The sequence below is a fragment of the Dromiciops gliroides genome, chromosome 6, assembly GCF_019393635.1.
Source record: "Dromiciops gliroides isolate mDroGli1 chromosome 6, mDroGli1.pri, whole genome shotgun sequence".
Lineage (NCBI taxonomy): Eukaryota > Metazoa > Chordata > Mammalia > Microbiotheria > Microbiotheriidae > Dromiciops > Dromiciops gliroides.
The window spans coordinates 98,505,744-98,527,742 of record NC_057866.1 but is presented as its reverse complement, the minus strand read 5'-3'; the positions used below and the strand labels follow the sequence as shown (position 1 = coordinate 98,527,742).

The 21,999-nt window shown below is 39.0% G+C and overlaps 1 protein-coding gene across 1 annotated transcript in view; it reads left to right on the top strand.

Annotated features, from left to right (window-relative positions):
* Positions 1-21,999, top strand: part of UVSSA (UV stimulated scaffold protein A) — a 110,711-nt gene that overhangs the window by 25,709 nt on the left and 63,003 nt on the right. Inside the window, 2 exon segments of the mRNA XM_043969481.1 lie at positions 606-715; positions 1,492-1,620. Coding sequence (XP_043825416.1) covers positions 606-715; positions 1,492-1,620 — 239 coding nt within the window.

Here is a 21,999-nt window from a genome sequence, read left to right as displayed (position 1 = left end):
ATCTTGTAGTGCCTAGCAATCATCATTGTGAGTATTGTTTAGCCTCAAGGAGAAGTTTCCATTTATGGAGCCTCTTTATGTTTTTTGGGATTTTAGATAAACTGGAATTTGTTGTGGTCAACATTATTTATTTCTGTAAATTAAACCACAACAGTCTTGAGCAAACAGCTGTGCAAATGAATGGTATATGGAGAGGATTTTTCAAAGAGAAATCCAGTTTTTTATCTCCAGCTCAGAGTTAGGACTAAAATGACCAGGATTTTTACTTTGGGAACTGACCTTTGTGCTTGTCCATCTTTGTGCTGTAACTTAGATGGAGAAAGTCCAGGGATTGTGGGATTCCAGCTTGGGAGTTTCCCCCAGTTCTCACACTTTTACTACAAAGTTACATCAAATGAGTGCATCTTGTTTATCAAAGGACTTAGGAGAATCCCAACTTAGTTCTGAGTTCCCTAGTGCCTCTCAGGTGAGCCAGCAGACTCTCATAAGTGCCTCTAATACAAATCATCATGCATCCAGTCATCTTTCATTCTAGGATTTTAAAGAGCCAACCATGTGCTCTTGTTGACTGCTTTGGATGTGTGTGTGTGTTTTGTTTTTGGCAGGTTTGCAAGTGCATGAGAATGAAGATAACAGGGCTGTGGTAAACAGTGCCATGGATGGACTTAAGCTCATTAAAAATAAGTTCCTGCCTTCTGTTCAGTCATGGATTCAGGTAGGGATAATGCTTACTTAGCACAGTGCCTGACACATAGTAGGCTCTTAATAAATGCTCATTGACTGACTATAAGGGCCCATATCCTGGGGCCTTACTCTTCCTTCTTATATTTTAAATTACTTTGAACCTTGATTGACATAAAATATTAAAATCCTTATCAAACAGCATCACGGATTGTCAGTTGCTACAAAAACCCAGCCTTAGGGCAAGTCTGAACACTGGCAATAACAAAGGTTTTATGAGATTCAGATGAAGCTATAAAATTACTAAATGGGAAAGATAATGAAACTTGAAAGATGATATAGAAATATGGAATGAGTGTTATGAGAAAGCACTGGCCTTGAAGTTGAAAGACCCTTGTTTGAATTCTGCCTCACTTACTAACTGTGATTATGGGTAGTTTCAGAGCCTCAGTTTCCAGTATCTGTAACATGGGGGTCATAAAACTTGTTCTACTTCTTTACAGGGTCAGTGATAAAAGGACTTTGTAAACCATGATGCACCACATTGATGTAAATATTCCTTCTTCCTTATGCTTGAACACCTACTGGTACAGCTCTTAGAAAAAGGACTGATGGAAGCTTGAGCAGTTCTAATGCTACCATCTGTAACTGTTCTATCAGGACTTTTCTTTGTGGCAAACCAGATGAAAGAGTCTAGGAAAAATATAGAATAAGTGAGAAGCTACAAAAAGAAGCAGCAAGTGCGTTTTGAAATGATGTTGTCCTAGTACTGATTTAAAACCACAGTAATTGTTACTTCTTGACTTGCAGCTGTTTACTCGAGCAGGGATTCATGATGAACGCTTGAAACGTGCCATTGATCTTAAGAAGAAATTAGAAATTGCTGTTGGAAAATATAAGGAAATGAATATTGAACCTGAAGTAAGAGAAAGGAAAATGGTGAGTATTGGAGTTCTTAGTAGATGAAATGGAGAGTGTTTTGAGACCTGGAGAGAACATCTATTTTATAATTCAAGGTACAGTTGTTTTAGAATTGCAGCCCTGCAAGAGGTCTGGAAAACTCTTCCTCTTCCTTCTCCCAAATTTTGCCAAAACTACACATCTTTTCTTGCTTTTTGGATAATACAAGGAGACAAATATATAATGTTCTGCTGAATCGAGGCACTTCCCTTTCAGCCTTGTTCTTTACCCGATACCTTTAGTGCAATGACTTTACATGTAACCCATTTGGCCACTTGTTGCTTCACTGGTGGTGAGCCCAGGCCTCCTTGAGGTCTTGTGTTTCTCCATTTAGAAATGGCTGTACAGTTGGAGGCACTGTGGGATAGCTGAAGGAGCTCTGCTCCCTCTACTCACCGGGGGACTCTGGGCAGTCCTTTCCCTTCCCGCTCCCTCCTTTCCTTAGTGATGAAGATGAGCAGCTTGGTTTGGATAGTCTCTACTGTTCTCCCTGTCTCTGTCATCCTTCGGTTCTACAGCTCTCAGATTGCTTCACTGAAGTGTCCATTTGTCACACTGTCCTTGTCATGGGATCATAGGTTGAGAACTGGAAGATGACTTAAGAGCATGGAGCTCAACCCCCTCATTTGATGATGAGGAAACTGAAGTGATCTCCTTAAGGTCACACAGGACTTGCAGGCCAAAGCCTCTTTCCCTTGTTTCCATTAGGGGCAGAGTCAACCTATTTCTGAAGCTCTAAGAGCTTTTGTGCTTGAATGGGAGGAGCAGGGGAGCAGGGGTTGCTTTTAGTTGAGTTCAGTTTCAGGAACATTATGAAGCACTTTCCATGTTTCATGTACCATGCTAAATGTGTGTTTGTTGTTCATCCTTCTTGGATCCACTTATCATATAATATCAGGCATGGTTGGTATCATGTTTTATGTAAACTTGGTAGCCCCCCAGGCACCAGAAACAGACCCTTGCTCATGGCAGGCACTGAAAACATGTTTATTGAATTGAAAAGAAAGATGCTTCCATATGACCTGTGCTCAGGGTGACTGACAGAGAGTCGGGGGCTTTAATTTACCTCAAGCACAGGTCGAGCATTTTATTAGGCACCTTTCAAAATTGGGCTGTCCTTGTGAATGTTGGGCCAGTTTCTTCTCTGACCTAAGTAAATTGCCCTTGCAGGTTAAGGCAAATAGTTAATGGATTTTAAAAATTCCTTTTAAGTTGTGAACTTAATAATCATCAGCAAACACCATTGTTTCAATATGTAAAGAGCTAAATGAAGTATTATGTAAGAAACGGTAGACTCCAATGATATAGTTTTTTCTTAAAGCATATATTACAAAGCAGTGAGAAAATTGTTCTGTTTTTAATCCCCTTTCTGAACTTTTTTGTTTGCTTCTGTATACTTTAAAATGTTTTAATGATACACCCTAATTTGGATATTTTTTTGGTGCTGCATTTTAAGTAATTGTTTCTGCCCCCCTCCACTGAATTCATTCACCAGTGCCTTCTTGTGGCATAGAGAGAACCCTGGGCCCTTGAGAACAGTGCTTAGGGATTACAAACCCTAGTACCTCTTGCCAAGCTGGTATAACTTGAAGGACAGGCCCAGTGATGGACGATGTGTCTGTCATCCAAGAACTGGCCTCCCTAAATGTAGAAGGGCTCATCACTAGGATGTTGGCCACTGGGGGATGAAATTGTTCACAACAACTCATGAAAACTGGCTAAGGGGTGTATGTGTGGGGCTATTGTGGTGTGCTTTCGTACTGATGAAATCACAGATCCTTCAGGTACTGAAATGATTCATTTTGAGCTTTCTTACCTTTGAGGTGAAAAGTTTTTAGAAAGTAGACAAAAACCTCACTCTTCATTTTCCTCCTTCATGTTGGGTTGGTTGAGTGTGTCACTGTTTAAAGCAGGGAATCTTGATTTTTTGTGTGTCATGGGCCCCATTGGCAGTCTGTATATGGGACTCCTCAGAATGGTGTCTTTAAATGCAAAAAATAAAATAGGATTAATGACAAAGGTGCTTATCAGATTTCAAGATGATGCAAAGCTGGGAGGGACAGCCACTGTGCTGAATAACAGTCATAATTTTAAAAGGTCTAGACAGGATAGAACATGGGGCTCGCACCACCAAGATGACCATGAGAGCTGTCTTCAAATATTTGAAAGAATATTATGAAGAAGAGGGAATGCATTTGTTCTGCTTGGCCCAGGAGAGCAGAACAAGAAGCCGTGGTTAGAAGAAGGTGCATATATTCAAATTGAGCTTTGATGTTAGAAAAAAAGTCTCCCTAACAATTAGAGCCACCCAGAAGTAAAGTGGGCTGCATCCGATGGTCTCAGGTTCCCCTCCCTGAGGTCTTCAGACAAAGGCATGGCAGGGACATTGAGAGGGGATACTTGCTCAGACAAAGAAGGGACAAAATCACCTCCCAGATTCTGTGGTTGGCATTAAAAATTTTTTTTCTAATAATATACATTTTTATTTATAGTTTTGAGTTCCAAATTGTATCCATTCTTCCTTCCCTGAGGTGGTAAGCAATCAGATATGAGTCATACATGTGCAGTTATATAAAACATTACCATATTAGTCATTTTGTAGAAGAAAACTTGAATAAAATAAAAAAATGAAAGAAAGTGAAAAATAACATGCTTCAGTCTGTGTTCCATCAATATCAGTTTTTTCCTTGGAAGTGGATAGTATGCTTCATCATTAGTCCTTTGGGATTGTCTTGGATCTTTGTATTGCTGAGAATAGTTAAGTCATTCACTATTCTTCATCAAACAATATTGCTGTCTCTGTGCACAGCGTTCTCTTGGTTCTGCTCACTTCACTGTACATCAGTTCATACAAGTCTTTCCAGGCCTTCTTGAAATCATTCTGTTTGTCATGTCTATTTCTATTGTGCTATAGCACAATAATATTCCATCACCATCATATACCACAGCTTGTTTAGCCATTCCCCAATTGATGAGCATTCCTTTGATTTCCACTTCTTAGCTACCACAAAAAGAGCTGCTAGAAATATTTTTGTACAAATAGGTCTTTTTCTCTTTTTTGGGGATTGTCTTTGGGATATAAACCTAGCAGTGGTATTTCTGGATCAAAAGCTACACACAGTTCTATAACCCTTTGGGCATAGTTCCAAACTGTTCTCCAGAATGGTTGGATCTTTTCACAACTCCACCAGCAGTGGATTAGTGTCCCAATTTTTCCACTTCCCCTTCAACATCCAACATTTTCCTTTTTTGTTACATTTGCCACTCTGATAGGTGTGAGGTGATACCTCAGAGTCATTTTAATTTGCCTTTTTCTTATCAATAGTTATTTAGAGTATTTTTTCATATGATTATAGATAGCTTTGATTTCTTTGTCTGAAAACTGCCTGTTCATATCCTTTGACCATTTGGGGGAATGACTTGTATTTTTATAAATTTGACTTAGTTTTCTATATATTTGAGAAATGAGGCCTTTATCAGAGATACTGGTTTCAAAAATTCTCAGTTTTCTGCTTCTCTTATAATCTTGGTTACATTAGTTTTGTTTGTGCAAAACCTTTTAAATTTTATACAATCAAAATTATCTATTTTACATTTTGTGTTGTTGTCTATATCTTCTTTGGCCCAAAATTCTTCTTCTGTCCATAAATCTGACAGATAAATGATTACATGCTCTTTTTATTTGATTATGATGTCATCCTTTATGTGTACCCATTTGGACCTTATTTTAGTATATGGTGTGAAATGTTGGTCTATACATAGTTTCTGTCATACTGTTTTTCAGAAAAGTTTGGATCTTTGGGTCTATCATATGCTAGATTACTATAGTCATTTACTATAGTGTAATTTCTACTTATTCTGTTATTCTAATCCACCTCTATTTCTTAGCCAGTACCAGATGTTTTCCCCCCAGATTGTTTTGATAATTACTGCTTTATAATACAGTTTGAGATCTGGTACTGCTAGACCACCTTCTTTCATATTTTTTTCATTGATTTCTTTGATATGTGATTGGCATTTTTTAGGTGTCTTCATCATACAAGGCCCTGTTCAGGTACAAAAATGAATAAAATACAGTCCCTGTCTTCGAATGTAGTTATTGTTGTATTCAAAACTAACAGCATGGTGTAGGGGTGTAATTTTGATAGTTGTGTCAAACCTCTTCAATAAAGGACTTCTCAGATGTCTGCTCATGCCATGAGGATGACCCTCGGCTCTTGTATGCCAGGGAAAATGCAAGTCCTGTCAGCTCCCCACCCCCCAAGATGGAAGGGCTATGCAGTGGCCCGAGTGCCAGCCCAGACAAGTGTGCAGAAGCTCATTTCCAGAGGGCTGGCTCACTCATAGCAATTCATAAAAACCAGTTGCTCCAGTGTGGGATAAGACTCATGTTGATGAAGTCATGGATCCTTGAAGTATGTCAAATACTTAATCAGCTTTAGGAAATGTAATTATTCATTTTACTGGTTAAAAAGCCCATTATTGGGGGGAAAGGTGAACCCCAAGTGTAAATAGCATGGTACTTGGAGCCAGATAACCTGGGTGTGCATCACAGCTGCCATTTACTGTCTGTATGACCTTGGACAAAATACTTTCTATTTCTTAGCCTTGGGATTTCTGCAGACCAGAGGTTGGGGGAATTGCAAGTGGGATATGGCATCATCGTAGGTGCAGAGGCAAGAAAGTCTGAGACAGAGGAAATTATATAAGAAGGGAGTAGTGTGAGATAAGTCTAGAAGAATAATTAGATTGTGAACTCCTTAAGGGCAGGGACTGTCTTTTGCCTTCTTTTTTGTCCCTAGCACTTAGCACACCACCTGGCACAAGTTGGTACTTAATAAATGTTGATTGATTGATTGTGCTTGATTATAGAGGACCTTGAATGTTAGCCTATGATGTTTGGCCTTTTTTTGGTAGTCAATGAGAGTCTTTGAAGAATTTGCACAGGGTAGTGATGTGATCTGAGATATGCATTAGAAAGATTAATTTGGCAGCATATGGAGGAGGAATTGGGGAAGAGAAAGTCCAGAGGCAAGCAGACCAGGTTAAGAGATATTGAGGGACTGAATTAGGGTAGTAGTGCTATGAGTAGAGAGGTGGATGCAGTAACATTGTGAGGGTAGAATCAACAGGACTTGATGACAGATTGGATGTATAGGACATCCAGAGAAGTCAGATGTCTGAGGTCACAAGTAGGGTGGTTGGTAGGATGGTGATGCCTGCCATTACGAGAAGTAGGAGGTGGGGCTTATTTTTGAGGAAAGCTGATGAGCTCAGCTCTGGGTCACCATATCATTAAAAAAATTTTTTTTTCCTTTTTTTTTTTTTTTTGCAGGGCATTAGGGGTTAAGTGACTTGCCCAGGGTCACACAGCTAGTAAGTGTCAAGTGTCTGAGGCTGGATTTGAATTCAGGTACTCCTGAATCCAGGGCCGGTGCTTTATCCACTGCACCACCTAGCTGCCCCACCATATAATTTTTAAAAATTGAATATGATATATCTGAGATATCTGAGTCATGACCAAATCTTGTTAGCCAAGAGGTTAGACACAGTCATTTCTTCATGGATTTTCAGTTTAAGCTGCAGCTCTGTTGGTACCACATCTTATCATTTGTTTTCCCCAGTGGCATACTGGGTTATATGATTTGGTTTTCTGTTTCTTTTCTAATCACTTGGTCCTTGCCACATCCCACATATCCCCCTTGGAAGAGTAGTTTCAACGTACATTTTATCTGTGAGATAATTTTCATAAATGTGAAATAAGACCGATACTACCACTGAACCTGGTTGGGGAAGGGACCCTCACAGTTTACAGTTTGTTTCTTGTCTCTAAGTTAGTTCCCTTACCAGTGTACAATCATCTCCCAGGATCCTGAAGGCTTGCTTTTTAATTCAGGATGTTATTCTGGGTTTAATTCCTGAATGGGACATGTAACTTCACATAGAGAAAAGCTATTCCCTAGACACTGCAACCTGATCCAGCTAGCTTTCCTGAGGAAGCTTGTCAGTGGTCAGAAGGAGGAATAGGAACAAAGGTGGAGAATATCCATCAGAGGAGGAAAGACTTAGTCCAAGTCACTGAGCAGCACTGAGCCCATGGGCTTTACAAGGAACACTCAGCACAGACTATTTCTTCTCAGTACAGTGGAAAGAGCTTTGGGTTTAGAGTCAGAAGACTTGGGTTCAAGTCTTTTCTCTGCCGATTATTGCCTTGTAGTAATCATTTCTCCTTTCTGGGCCCAAGTTTCCACAGTGGTCAAAGGGGTTAGACTACTTGGGGACTTCTAAAATCTCTACTAGCTCTGAATCCTGATCCTGTGATTCATGTACACAAGCACACACAAACACATAACTATCTCTATATGTATGTATGTATGTGTTTATGTGTGTATATATGTATTTTTTATTTATTTGTTTGGTTTTTTAGTGAGGCAACTGGGGTTAAGTGACTTTCCCAGGGTCACACAGTTAGTAGTTGTTAAGTGTCTGAGGCCGGATTTGTACTCAGGTCCTCCTGATTCCAGGGCCGGTGCTCTATCCACTACGCCACCTAGCTGCCCCTTATATGTATCTATGTATATAAATATGTCATCCAAATTCAAAGCCATTGTAAAATGTCCCTAAATCTAAACTAGAAAATGACCACACTTGAAAATGACACTGATGTACACTCAGCCTTTGAACATCAGATTTTGGGGTTTTGATGGCCACTGGTATATCAATAAACCCTAATTAAAAAGGCCAGATTTCTCAGTGTTTAAAGGTCATGCCAAGGAAAGTGTGACTGGTCCAAAGTAATAAGCACCAGAGACAACATTTGAACCCAGTTCCTCTGACTCCAGAGCCAGCACTCTTTCCACTGTACTATGTTGCTCCTATTGATCCAGACTTCTGAAGAAGGCTCAATGTGTATATATGAAAGGGCTTCAGGGTGGTTGCCTTATTCACCTACACTCAGCTCTTTTTGATGTAAAGAATTTATGGATCTTTGGGAACAAACTGCCCTTGTTTTCATGCCTCTGTAATGGTAACAGGAAGATAGAGAAATGAAGGATCCCATTAATACTGTGCCATTTAACCTTCAAGGCTTACTCAATAGGAAGTCAGAGGGAAACTTCGAAATGTTGTGCTCATCACAAGCATGACTTTGCTATTTTTTAGTCCTAGACTTAGAAAGAAAATAAGGTCATCTATAAATGAGGGAAAGAATTTTTAAAATACAGGTTTGTTCTTTGTGAGTATCAGAGTGCTGTTGTTTGAAAACTGACAGCTCCTATTGCTATAAGGCTGCCGGTTTGCAAATTACTTTCATTACAACAACCCTTTGAAGGTGATGATATAAGTTATTATTATCCCTGTCTTTACAGATGAGGAAACTGAGGCTTGGAGAGGGTAAGTAATTTGGCCAGGGTCACGGGGTTATTAGTAAGTGTTGCTGCTGGGCTTCTAACCCCAGACCCCTGACTCTGCTGGCTGCCCACTTGCTAGTATGCCATGCTGGGTTTTTTTTTGTTTTTGTTTTTGTTTTTGCAGGGTAATGGGGGTTAAGTGACTTGCCCAGGGTCACACAGCTAGTAAGTGTCAAGTGTTTGAGGCCAAGTTTGAACTCAGGTCCTCCTGAATCCAGGGCCGGTGCTTTATCCACCGAGCCACCTAGCCGCCCCTACCATGCTGGTTTTTAAGATAAGCCAAACAATCAACCCAACATTCTAGCCTGTGGATTCCAGGCCGAGGCCTGGAGGCTCTGGGGACTTTCTCAGGAATGGGAGAATTAATTTGGGGTCCCTTTATTTAAGGAAAAACCAAAACAGCCTTAGCAGCAGCAGCAAGAGTCTGTTGAGTGTTTTGAGATCAAACTAATACATTAAATCATAGGACAGAGAAGCTCTGTGGGCACCATTTGTTGTCAACTCAATGCCAAATACTTTCTTCCTTTGTTCTGGATTGAGGTGGTACCACAAGGGAACAGAGAATCTTGGCCCAAGTGTCCTCATTCAAAGTTTGCTTTCGTTCCATTTACTGTGCTGCCTAAATTCTCAATTCATCCTCTACTTGTAACTTGAGCTTTCTTATGCTTGATAAGGGAAAAAAAATGTACACATGCACACATATTTATAGGAGAAAAACAACAAGGTCAAGATTTTCTATTTGGTTCTAGACAGTCATTCATTGAGGTCTGGGACAGGGTTTCTCCACAAATATCCTTGATAGAAAAAAAAATTCTGTTGTGATACAAAAGTGAAAAGTCAGCTAAATTTTTCATTTGTTTTACTTGTAAGACGTTCCATCCTTTTTTCCTCCCATGTGTAAAATGACCAGAGAGGGCCAGCAGAGGGAGTACTTACTGCATGCTCCTTTTCCTTCATGGCTTTCTCCAAATGTTGGGAATCCACACCTTTTGTATTTCCATGGAAATTTATAGCCTAATATTGAGAATACAACTGCTGTCATAAAAATTAGCCTGGTCAAAGACTCTGTTTAATGATTATGCTTTAAAATATTACAAAGCATATTTCTGTTAGGGTTTATTAAAATTCCATAAGACTTTGCTTCGTGGGGAAATGTGAGGTCAGCCTTTTCAATGAACTTTTTTGGTGATGTTTGACTGAGATGCATTTTTGTAGCTAAAGACTGGGAAGTTAAATGTTACTTTAGACATTCGTGGAGTGTTTTTCTTTTGGCTGTCTCAGAAAAGCCAGCTGAGCCTGTGCAGGTCACTTAGCCTCAGTTTCCTCAACTGTAAAATGAGGGTGATAATAACACCTGTCTCAGGGTTGTTGTGAGGATCAAATGAGATAACATTTTGAAAGTATTTAGCACAGTGCTTGGCACATACTGGGCGCTAGGCTTCTTCCCTTCTCTCCCTACCTTTTTGCCTACCTGTAATGCAGGTGTGCTTTTATTTTTGCAACTTAGCAGATTACATGAAAAAAAATATAACCTGCTATACATGCTTAGATACCCTGTAAGAAAGCTTTAAAATAAAACAAGAACAAAAACAAGAAACCAAACCTTGAACATTCTTGTAAGAATTTGAAACAAGTGAAAACATTTCCGTGTCAAGTTAACAAGCATTCGTTAAGTGATTACTATGTGTTAGGCCCTGTGCTGAGTGCCGAGACTACAAATACAGGGAAAAAGAAAACTAGTCCCTGTCCTCAAGGAGCTTACATTCTAATGGAGGAAGATAACACAGAAAAGGGAGGTGAAAAGTGGAGGGGGCGAAGAAGTTACTCATCGTGGTCTGTGTTAGTGAACTTGAGAGTTTGAAGCAGAACAGAATGAAGGATGCTGACCTGGGCCCTTCCTCAAAGTGGAGGTTCTGGAAGGTGGTTCTGGGGCTGGAAAGGCCTTCCTGGCTGAGAAGGCCAAAGGGGTAGAGGTATCTCCTAGGGTGAGAAGGCAGTTCCATCCAAAAATGCCCTTCATTTTGTTTTTTATTTTTATTTTTATTTATTTATTTATTTTTTTAGTGAGGCAATTGGGGCTAAGTGACTTGCCCAGGGTCACACAGCTAGTTAAGTGTTAAGTGTCTGAGGCCGGATTTGAACTCAGGTACTCCTGACTCCAGGGCCGGTGCTCCATCCACTGCGCCATCTAGCTGCCCCATGCCCTTCATTTTGGAGGTAGCCACACGTCCCTACTCATTTATACTCTTGGGGTTGAACTTTGTGAAAAATGGAAAAGCTGGGAAAGACTTCAGAGATCATCCAGCCCAACTTTTTCATTTTATTTGAGAGCTCAGGAAAGTGAGGCCCAGAGAGGTTGTGATTGCCAGTTAGACATTGCGAGGTCACAGAGGTGGTAAGTAGCAGAGCCTCCATTCAAAAGAAGGTTCTTTGAATCTGAATCCAGTATTCTTTTTTTTTTTCTTTTTTTTTTTTGCAGGGCAATGAGGGTTAAGTGACTTGCCCAGGGTCACACAGGTAGTAAGTGTGTCAAGTGTCTGGGGCTGGATTTGAACTCAAGTCCTCCTGAATCCAGGGCCAATGCTTTATCCATTGTTCGAATCCAGTATTTGTTCTATGAGACAGCTAGGTGGCACAGGGATAGAGTGCTGGACTTGTGACAGGAAGGTCTGGGTTCAGATCCTGCCTCAGATATTAGCTGTGTAACCCTCAGCAAGTCCTTTACCTTTTCTCAGTTTCAGTTCTCCCACATGTAAAATGGGCATAACAATTGAACCTATCTCACAGGGTTGTTGAGAGAATCAAATGAGCCAGCATGTGTTAATTGTGTTGCACACCTTCAAAGCATGGCATAAAAGCTAGTATTTATATAGGATGGGCCAAAAGTCACATAGGGGTTTCAATATTTAATAACTCCTTTATTTTTTGTTTTAATTTACAATACCATAGCATCATATATGGTATACACACACACACACACACACACAGAGGAAATAAATAAAAATAATTTTCAAAAAGTTATTAAAACATCAGACCCCTTTGTGACTTTGGCTCACACTGTAGTACCCAGCTCGGGAAAGCACCCTGTTTACTGTTGTTTGGAAAAGTATGTTTCTAGGGCCATTTAAAAATTGAAAGTGGTTCTCTTATAAACTCATTAATGGGACCATGAAGAAACCATAGATGGGGACTCAGGATACCTGAATTCTAGCCTCAACTATGCTGCTAATGAACTTTGTAACCTTGATCAAATCACTTACCTAATCTGCCTCAGTTTCCCCACATGTAAAATAAAATAATGAGACTAGGCTAAGTTAATTCTAAGGTTCCTTCCAGCTCTAACATGTTATGAATGGTTCTGTCAGTCTAAGTAGACAGAGTTGTAGCAATAAGTAATTATAGTAATTGGTAATTAGAATAAGAATAATAAATTCAGATTTGTATGCTGTTTTTTGAAGTGAGGCTGTGTTGGAAGCCATTTCTTGTTACTGTAAATAACCCTAGAGGAGCAGCTATATCAGGCTTTTGAGAAAGTTAAGATTGAGGGTAGTCTAAATGAAGCCTTTTCCATTAACAATGTTAAATTCCAGTTGATTTGCCTTTAGAAGTCAGCCAAATGCAAACTGTTTTGTTCCTGCCTCTGGAAAGCTTTCAAAATGGCCTGAGTTGCTTGGGAATAAATGTACTTCTCTGATCCAAGTGGTCATCATCAGAGCAGCCATTTTGATTTCTCAGCAAGGCTGCTTTATTGGGGGTAACTTGCTTTCTCAGGCAGAGATGGACAAATGTGGATTGAGCCCCTGTAACCCAGAAGATCCCTTTGAAGTCAGATACTTCAAAGGGCAATGCTCTAGGAAGAGCAGCCTTTGCTGCATTTAGTACCTGCTGTATGCATGGCCCTGAGCTAGGCACGATGAGAAATGCCAAGATGATGGTGCCTTCAGGAAGCTCCACCATCTTGGCTCCATCCCTTATGAATCTATTACCATTCCCTTTTTTGAAACAGTTTTATCCTTTTCTTTCTGGCCTAGACTCTATCCTATTACATTGAAATTATATATAATCATATAAATCAGTTATAAATTAATTGGTGATGGAAACGAATAAAATCTTGGTCAATGTGCAGATAAAGAAGGATCTGAAATTCTAATATTTTTTCCTACTCTATATCTAAGTCCTTTTTGTTTTTTTTTAATGCTACCTACATTGCTAGTAAAAGAACTTAAACGTTTGGCTAAAGACAAAGCACCACTCACGAGAGACGACGTGTATGGGGGGGTGCTTCGTATTCAGGGAGGACTTAGCGGACTTTGGACGTCCCTTCCAGCTTTTGAGACTGAACTTTACCATTTCTTCACAAACACAAAATTTGCCAAAAGTCTAACTAAAAGTTAGAAAATTTCTTTTTAGGGCGGCTAGGTGGCACTGTGGATAAAATACCATCCCTGGATTCAGGAGGACCTGAGTTCAAATCTGACCTCAGACACTTGACACTTACTAGCTGTGTGACCCTGGGCAAGTCACTTAACCCTCATTGTCCTGTCCTGCCCCCCCCCCCCAATTCTTTTCCACCTGCTTGCCTGCTATTTTATATCTGTTGATAGGTTAGCTATTGGATGTGATGTGACTCATCATCATATTAAGCCTAACTTTTTGGAACATGCTAACTTGCTTCTCTGGTTAAAGGAGTTGTATTAGCACAGTTTTCTGAGTGCGCTGAGATTGAGGCTCCTTATGCATGATGGAATTGGTGTATAGCAGGTGTGATCAGGCCCATGGTGTATCGAGATGACTCTTTGAGTAAGGAGATAGGCATCCTCAATGCTCCTGTGACTCTGTAGATGACTCATGGCAAATTGAAACAGCTGGATCTGTTCATTCAACAGACACTTAGATCTTAGTTCCCTCTTTCTCTTTAAACCCAGCCTCAGTGACTTGAATAGGTTAACACAGTGACTAAGGTCACTTATCTTGGGTTATTAGTTTTAGAACTTGTCAAGAGAGACTGAAATGAAGTGTTAGAGGATTTAGTTAGAAAATGGTTTCATGGCCTTTGAGTGCTCCTTGGTCAAAGTTGTCTGTCAGGTTAGACTTATTTTGGTTTGGTTGGTACTAGAACTGATGGTTAGTGGAAAAATTCCCCCTCTTTTGTCATATGAGTGACTCTTTTCCAGATGCTTTCTGACAAGCTGATAAAAATAGGGATTGGATCTGAAATCCAAGCTCTTTTGCTCAGGTCAGCCCTTATGGACCTGAGAGATAGAAGGAGAGCAAATGTGTGCTTGAGGTAATTCACCTAGTTGGTTGGGAATTCCAAGCATAGGTGAGTGTGCCCCATTTTATCATGTGACTTGGGTATAGCTTACATTGTGACAGAGAATGGTGGTAAATGATGGAGTCCTGCATTGCAGCCATTTAAGTAGAAAAAGATCTGGACCAGATAATGCTCAAGCATCTGAAATGGTGTGTACAGAGGGCAGATGTGGGCTAATGTTAATGAATGTTCATGTTAATTATAGCTGTTTTAATTAAAAATTATGAATGAGTTCTTGATTAATTTTCAAATAAAATTTACAGAGTGGTTTAAGTCATTTGCTCAAGTGTTTCCTCATTTAACATGGGAATGGCATCGTTAACTCTGTCTATAGAACAGACTTAGCTTTAAACACTAATTTAATAATGTGTAATTTAAATGTTTTAAAACTTTTGACAAATATATAAAAGACCATATCAACTTCTATGTAATGGGTACCAAAACAATTCAAGACTGAAGAGAAACACCTCTTTATACATTTTTATTCATTATATTATTTTTTTTTTAAGTGAGGCAATTGGGGTTAAGCGACTTGCCCAGGGTCACACAGCTAGTAAGTATTAAGTGTCTGAGGCCGGATTTGAACTCAGGTACTCCTGAATCCAGGGCTGGTGCTCTATCCACTGCGCCATCTAGCTGCCCCTTCATTATATTATTTTAGAGCACATAGGCATTTGTGAACACCCTCTTTTTATTTACAGCATGATATAGATGGAGACAAATGAGATTTTAATCTTTGTCTTAATTTTTTCTTTTGCATTGGCATTAGTTCTTGGGTAATAGCCTTTCTTTTTTGTTGTCGTTGGACTTGTTAGAGAGATATATAGTTCAGTTTCTGTACTTTTTACTATGTGTTCCTTAGTAATCACCTTAAGGCATAGAATCATAGCATGTTGGAACTGGAAAGGACCTTAGAGATCCTTTAATTTAGCCCCTTACATTACAGATGGGGGAAAATGAGTCCAGAAAGATCAAGTCCTTTGGAAAGCAGGCAGGCTGTGTGGCATAAATAAACAAATAGGGATCCAAACTTAGTCTTGGCCAAATAATTTTCTATTTGCAACTTTGAAAAGATGTAATCCATGGCTGGTCTCTCAGTTATAATTATAATATTCCTTTGAAAACTTCTAAAATGCCACTTAATTATGCAGTTATGGTTACCAATTAGTTTATGTTGTGCAATTGGTAATAGTTGAGTATCCTTACAGTCAATAAGTTAAAAAAAATTCATTTTAAGTATCAGTCCATTTTATAGTAGCAGTAATAGTTTTTTTGAACTTTAAAATTATTTTATTTAATTGGAAAAGACTGTCAAATGTGGGGTTGATGTAGCAATAAAAAATTTGACTGTGGAAATATATTAAGTCATTCATAGAAGTAGAAACTAATCCATTTGAAATCAATATGTATTTTTGTTTTTTTATCGTCACTTTGCCCTCTCTCTAGACCAGTGAAGGTAAGAAAATGAAATATGGGGTGAAGGAAGAAAAGAATATAGTGTTGTGTTTAAACATGTTTTCCTTGCTAAATGTATTCCACCAGGTGTGGTGTGTGCCAGTTAGTGGATGGGTCAGGTTGGCAACCTGCTCACTGGGATAATCTTACAGAATGACTTAGTTAAGTGAGATCACAGTTTTACTGAAATTTAGTTAGAACGACAACAACAAATGAAGATTTATTAAGTACCTACTATGTGTAAGGTTAGAGCAGCTAGGTGGTAGAGTGGATAGAGTGCCATGCCTCAAATTAGGAAGACTTAACTTTCTGAGTTCTAATCTGGACGCAGACACTTACTAGCTATGTGACCCTGGGCAAGTCACTTAACCCTGTTGCCTCAATTTCCTCATCTGCAAAATGAGTTCAAGAAGGAAAGGGTAAACTACTCCAGTATCTCTGCCAAAGGAAACCCCAAATGGGAATCACAAAGAGTTGAGCATTACTGAAATGACTCAACAACAAACAACAACACGTGTAAAATACACGTGTTTGTTAGGGTCTAAGAAAAAAAGGTTGTTTTTTTTTCTTTTTTGGAAGGTGTGGTTGTATTCTTGGCTTTCTGTGGCTAACATGTCCAGAAAAAGGAAATATATGGGTAAGATGGAATATAACACATTTAAACTTATCCCTTTTGGGGCTCATATCATACATTTCTTTGTATTGCTTTTGAACTTTTCATGTATATTTTTTGTCTGTCCTACAAAACTGTAGGCTCTTGGGCCCATACTTCATATTCCTGTTAGCACCTGCCATGGTACCTAGGACAGTACCTTACACAAAGAAAGCATCCCAGTGTACTGGAAAGAAATTTGACTTGGAAGTCATCAGAGATGAATTCAAATCTTGGCTCCAACTCTCTCCCCCCTGTGTAGCCATGAGCAGGTTACCTTCTCTGGGCCTTGGTTTCCTTATCTGTAAAACTGAGATGACAATTTTCCTAATACCAAATTTCCAGGATTGTTGTAATTAAAGTGATTTGTAGGTCTCAAAGCTCTATGTAAATCCAAGGGACTAGAGTTCTTATTATTGATAGACATCAGATAAATGAAAGGTTGAACAAAGGAAGGTTAAGGACCAGAGAAAATAACTATTAAAATCACAAAGTTAAAAATAAATCCATTGAGTTGTACGCCCACTGGCTCTTGAGTGTTAGTGTTGATTATCCTTAGTAAGTGCCGTTTTATTTGAAGAACATCCTTATCATCATCAAAATCAAAAAGCCTGCATTAAGCACTTCCAATGACACGCTTGGCAGTGGTTTTATTCATGTGAGCAGGTGTGTTTGATAAGACACACTGATGCAAGACAGGCATTCTCCTTCCCACAATACATGTGTGCAAATATCTTCAATGTAAAATTTTCATTTAAAATAATTTAGCAGCATGAACCAGAGTCCCTTGACATTGTTTTTTTTTTTTCCCTGTACATTGAACAACATAACCCAAAGTTAGCTGACTGTGGGGAGCTGTAACACTTGGAGGGAGGGGAATAAGAGTTATTAGATTTTGAGATCTTAGGTTGCTCTAACTAAGAAACTATTACACACTCCATTGAATATGATGTTAGTTTTATGTAAAGTTCAACTAACCCAAGTGATAACTTGGCCTATTTTTCTCATGTACCAATGCTTTGAGACTGTTCAGTGTTCAGCAGTAACTAGTTCTGTAGCCACTACACAAGACACACTTTGTAAGCAAATTACTTAGCAAAATAAACTGTATTTCCTACATAGAATCTTACAAGATTGTGCTAATTCGTGTTTATAAAACTAGATAACAGATCAACTGAATTATAATAGCCCATATTTATGTAGTATCTTCATATCCATTATCTCATTTAATTCTCACCAGAATCCTGAGGTAATTAGGGCAAGTATTCTTCTCCCCATTTTACAGATGAGGAGACTGTTCTTAAAGCAAGGATGTGACTAGAGTGGCCCTCACACCCAGCCCTTCCCACTCTGAGCCCAGTGGACTTTATACTTTGCCATATTGCTTCATATTCTTTTTTTTTTTTTGTGGGGCAACGAGGGTTGTGACTTGCCCAGGGTCACACAGCTAGTAATCGTCAAGTGTCTGAGTTAGATTTGAACTCAGGGCTTCCTGAATCCAGGGCCAGTGCTTTATCCACTGTGCCACCTAGCTGTTCCCCACCCCACCCCCCACTTTTTTTAAAGACTGTGTCTTTATAGGCCTACTAGAATGACTCTTGTAACTAGACTGGAGTCCTCTTAAGACACCTCACTATAGGTGGAAGGTGACCTTGGGTTTTCAAAGGCTATGCCAATAGTGGACAGACTGTAACTGTATGTCTCTGACCTGAAGGTCAGTGTAGCTAAGGATCATGTGGCTCATTCCCAGGCTATTGGTCACCAGGGGATTGATTTTTTTTTAGTCACAGCAATCATGGACTACTCAACTTGTAGTATTACTTTTATATTTACCTGAAAACAGAAAAGATTAAGGTGGGTGGCTACATTTAGCCTTTTTGGCTATTAGCAGCATTGAGTATTGAGATATTGTAATCAGTGGTGTCAGATCCTTATAAAATAACAAATTGACATTATTTATGTTGTATTATGTTTTTTATTTATTTTGTTAAACGTTTCCCAATTCTATTGTAATCTTGTTTGGGCCACACTTAAGAATTTTGTGGGTAGTTTGTGGCCCTTAGGCTGTCGGTGAGTTTGACACCTCTGTAAGTCATTGACCCAATATTATTGTACTTCACTTTATTTTAGACCAGAGGGTTAATAATAGTGATCAAAGATTTAGAGCTAGAAGAAGGACACCATCTGGTCCAGGGGTTCTTAACTCTGTGTGTGTGTGTGTGTGTGTGTGTGTGTGTGTGTGTGTGTGTGTGTGTGTGTGTGTGTGTGTGTGTGTGTGTGTGTGTGTGATGGACCTCTTTAGAAGTGTAGTGAATCCTGTGGACTCCTCAGAATGTTTTGTTTTGGTTTTTGACTCTGGGTCTTCCTCTCTTGCCCAGGCTAGAAGGGCAGGGGTTACTCATGGGCTCACTCCCACTCTAATTAGCATGAGAACTGTGACCTTATTTTCTGACTTGGAACCAGTCTGCCCTTCTTTAGGCAACCTGATGACCTCCTCTTCCTGGAGACCGATTATATTAATATCAAACCTTGTGTAGACACCTGATAGGCTTAGCCCACTGTAGCTCAAAACTCTCAAGCTCAAGAGATCTTGTCAGCCTCAGCCTCCCTGTTAGCTTGGATTACAATCTGACCCCCGAATAATGTTTTTTTTTTAAATTGTAATTGATAGAAATGCTAAATTTCAGTTAGAGTTTAGTGAAAATGAAGATGTAAATTTTTTTTTCTTATCCAACCAAGTTCATGGACTTCCTGAAATCTATCCACAGGACCCCAGATTTAGAACCCATACTCTTATTCAGCACCCTTGTTTTTCAGATGAAGTTGAGACCCAGATAGATGGAATAACCTTCCCAAGCTTATACAGCTACTAAATATCAAAAAAGGGATTTGAACCCAGATCTACTAACTCTGGATCCAGTGCCCTTTCTACTGTAGTACCTTTTAATTCTATTTAATTTAACAAGCTTAGACTGTGAAGGTACTAACTTCAAGGCCCCCTAGGTGCCCACCTATCTATCAGCTGCTCTTGGAAATAGCTTCCTAACACCTGAGCAATAGGAAGTTGTACAAAAGGGAGATTCTAGAATGTCCCTATGTTTTTTGTTGAAATAATACAAATAAAGGTTTTTCCTTGGTAGATAAAAAGACCCTTTTGCCCTTGGTTTTTGTTTAAAATCTTGTTTCTAATTTAGTTTGGAATAGTATCATCATTCATGAAGGGGAGGGGGGGAAGCTATTGCCACCTGTAATTTCAAAATTTTTCAATATTAACATAGAAATCTTTTTTCCCCACTCTGTTTAGAGTATGTTAACAGAGAAGGTATTTTTCTGTAAAATGCATCTCTTTGTAGGTTTTTGTTTTAAAAGATTTGTACTCAGGTAATGGAAATAATTGGATTTCTAAAGCTCAAGCCCTGCTCATTTAAAAAGACCTGACTGCAATTCTATTCATATTTTTATTTTATACAAAAATATCTTCACCTAACATCTAGCTGCCTCTTTAAATGGGTTCCACTGTGCTAAGTATTATAGTCCCTTGGCCAAAATCTTCTGTCCTCTAGAAAAAAAAAATGTTTAGTTGGCTCTGAGTAGATGCACATGAGATATTGGCATGGTGGAATAATTTGCAAGATCTTCCAGGGAGGGTATTAGCATATAAATAGCAGATGCAATGGCGACCATCACAGCTGAGTACATTTAATTTTTAGTTTATAAGATAGAATGGGTTTTTAAATGCATAGCCATCAAGCCGGCTGAAAGACAAATGAAGTTTAGAGTTCACTTGTCTGAGGATGCCTTACATCATTTTTTTTAAAAAAGGGAAACAGACACACATAAAACTGAACAAAAGTGATTTCTTGGGTGAAAAGTAATTGAGATTGCGAAGCAAGTTAATTAGACCGTACAAAATTTATTTAATGGTCCCAGCTGTAGTTTCCACCCAGCGGGTGGCTCCAGTCAGTAGATATGGCTCCTTTCTGTACTGCCTCTGCTCCTTCTCTCTCTTTCCCTCTCAAATAATTAGCGTTCTCACTGCATCGAGTTCTGTAAACTGATTGCATTGTATATTTTCGCAGCTTTATTGCTTGTTTAATTATGATTGCAGGGGCTCATTTTTCTAAATCCTTTTAACTGTGGGTAAGAATCAATTTGTATAAAACCAGGGCAAGAAACAAGGACACTTCTTCATCTCTCCCTTGTGAGTTAAATCTGTGTGCGGCCTTGTTTGTGCTTGGTTGGTGTCGATTTAATTTTGGGTGACTGAGAGCCATCACCATTAATTGTGTGTTTGACTTTAATGAGAGATAGTCAGTCTTGGCTCTATTCAAACACTTAAAATAAAATAAAATAAAAACAACAGACAAGGAGGAGGAGGAAATCCCATCACAGTTTTGTACTCTGTCTTGTGTGGTTCCTTTTTACTAAACAGTCATGAGGAGGGGAAGCATCTGATTGGCCAGAGAAAGCTTCTGTCAGCACTTCTTGGGTATTCCCTCACAGATTAAAACCACACCAACCTGTTCCTGAGGATTCCTCTGTCTTCCTCATTCTTCCCCAGAAATGACAGTGCAGAATAAAACATGAAGGATTTCATTTTCTTCAAACATATTTTTGCGGGGAGTAGATAGGGAGGATAGAGTGACGGAAAGATGGTTGCGGTTTTATTTTTAAAGAGTTTTATTTATTTATCTTTTTGAATCATGATTTGAGAACTCAGCTCTCAGGTGATTTGAAAGCATCTTGCTCTAGGGGAAACTGCTCTTCACAAGGCTTAATTCTTAGAAGATTGTTCTGAAGGTCATTTCCATTAGATATAGGCTTTCTCTTTTGGCCTATCTAGCCAAGGCCTATGCGACCTGTGGAACACGTCTGGGTATTTGTTGTTGTTGTTTGTTTTTTAATAAACATTTTTAAAGTTTTGAGTTCTAGCTACTATCCCTCTTTTCCTCCCCTTCCTCCTCCCTCCCTGAGGTGGTAAGCAATCAGGTATAGGTTATACATGTGCAATTATGTAAAATAGGACCATATTAGTCATTTTGTATTTCTGGGTGTTTTTTAGTGAGGTCCCTCCTCACCAGTGTCTGCAACTGGATTTGAGCCTCAAACTGAAAGCTTCCTATCCTATAACAACCTTCAGGTACAGTGAAAAGACTACTGGACTTGGAGTTGGGACACCTGACTTCAAATACTGGCCCTGCCACTCACTAGCCGAGTGCCTCTGGAGGGTTCCTTTCACTTCTCTGGGCCTCAGTTTCACTATCTGTAAAATGAAGAGTTTCAGCTAAGATCTCTACAAACAATCCTAAATGCCATAAATCAACAGTTCTCAAACTTTTTGGTTTTAGGATTCTTTTAAAGATTATTTAGGACCCTAAAGAGTTTTGTTTATGTGGCTTTTATCTATCAATATTTACCATATTGGAAATTAAAATGTACATTTACAATATTTATTAATTAGTTAAAAATAACAATAAACTAATTACATGGTAACATAACCTTTTTATGGAAAATAACTGTTTTCCAAA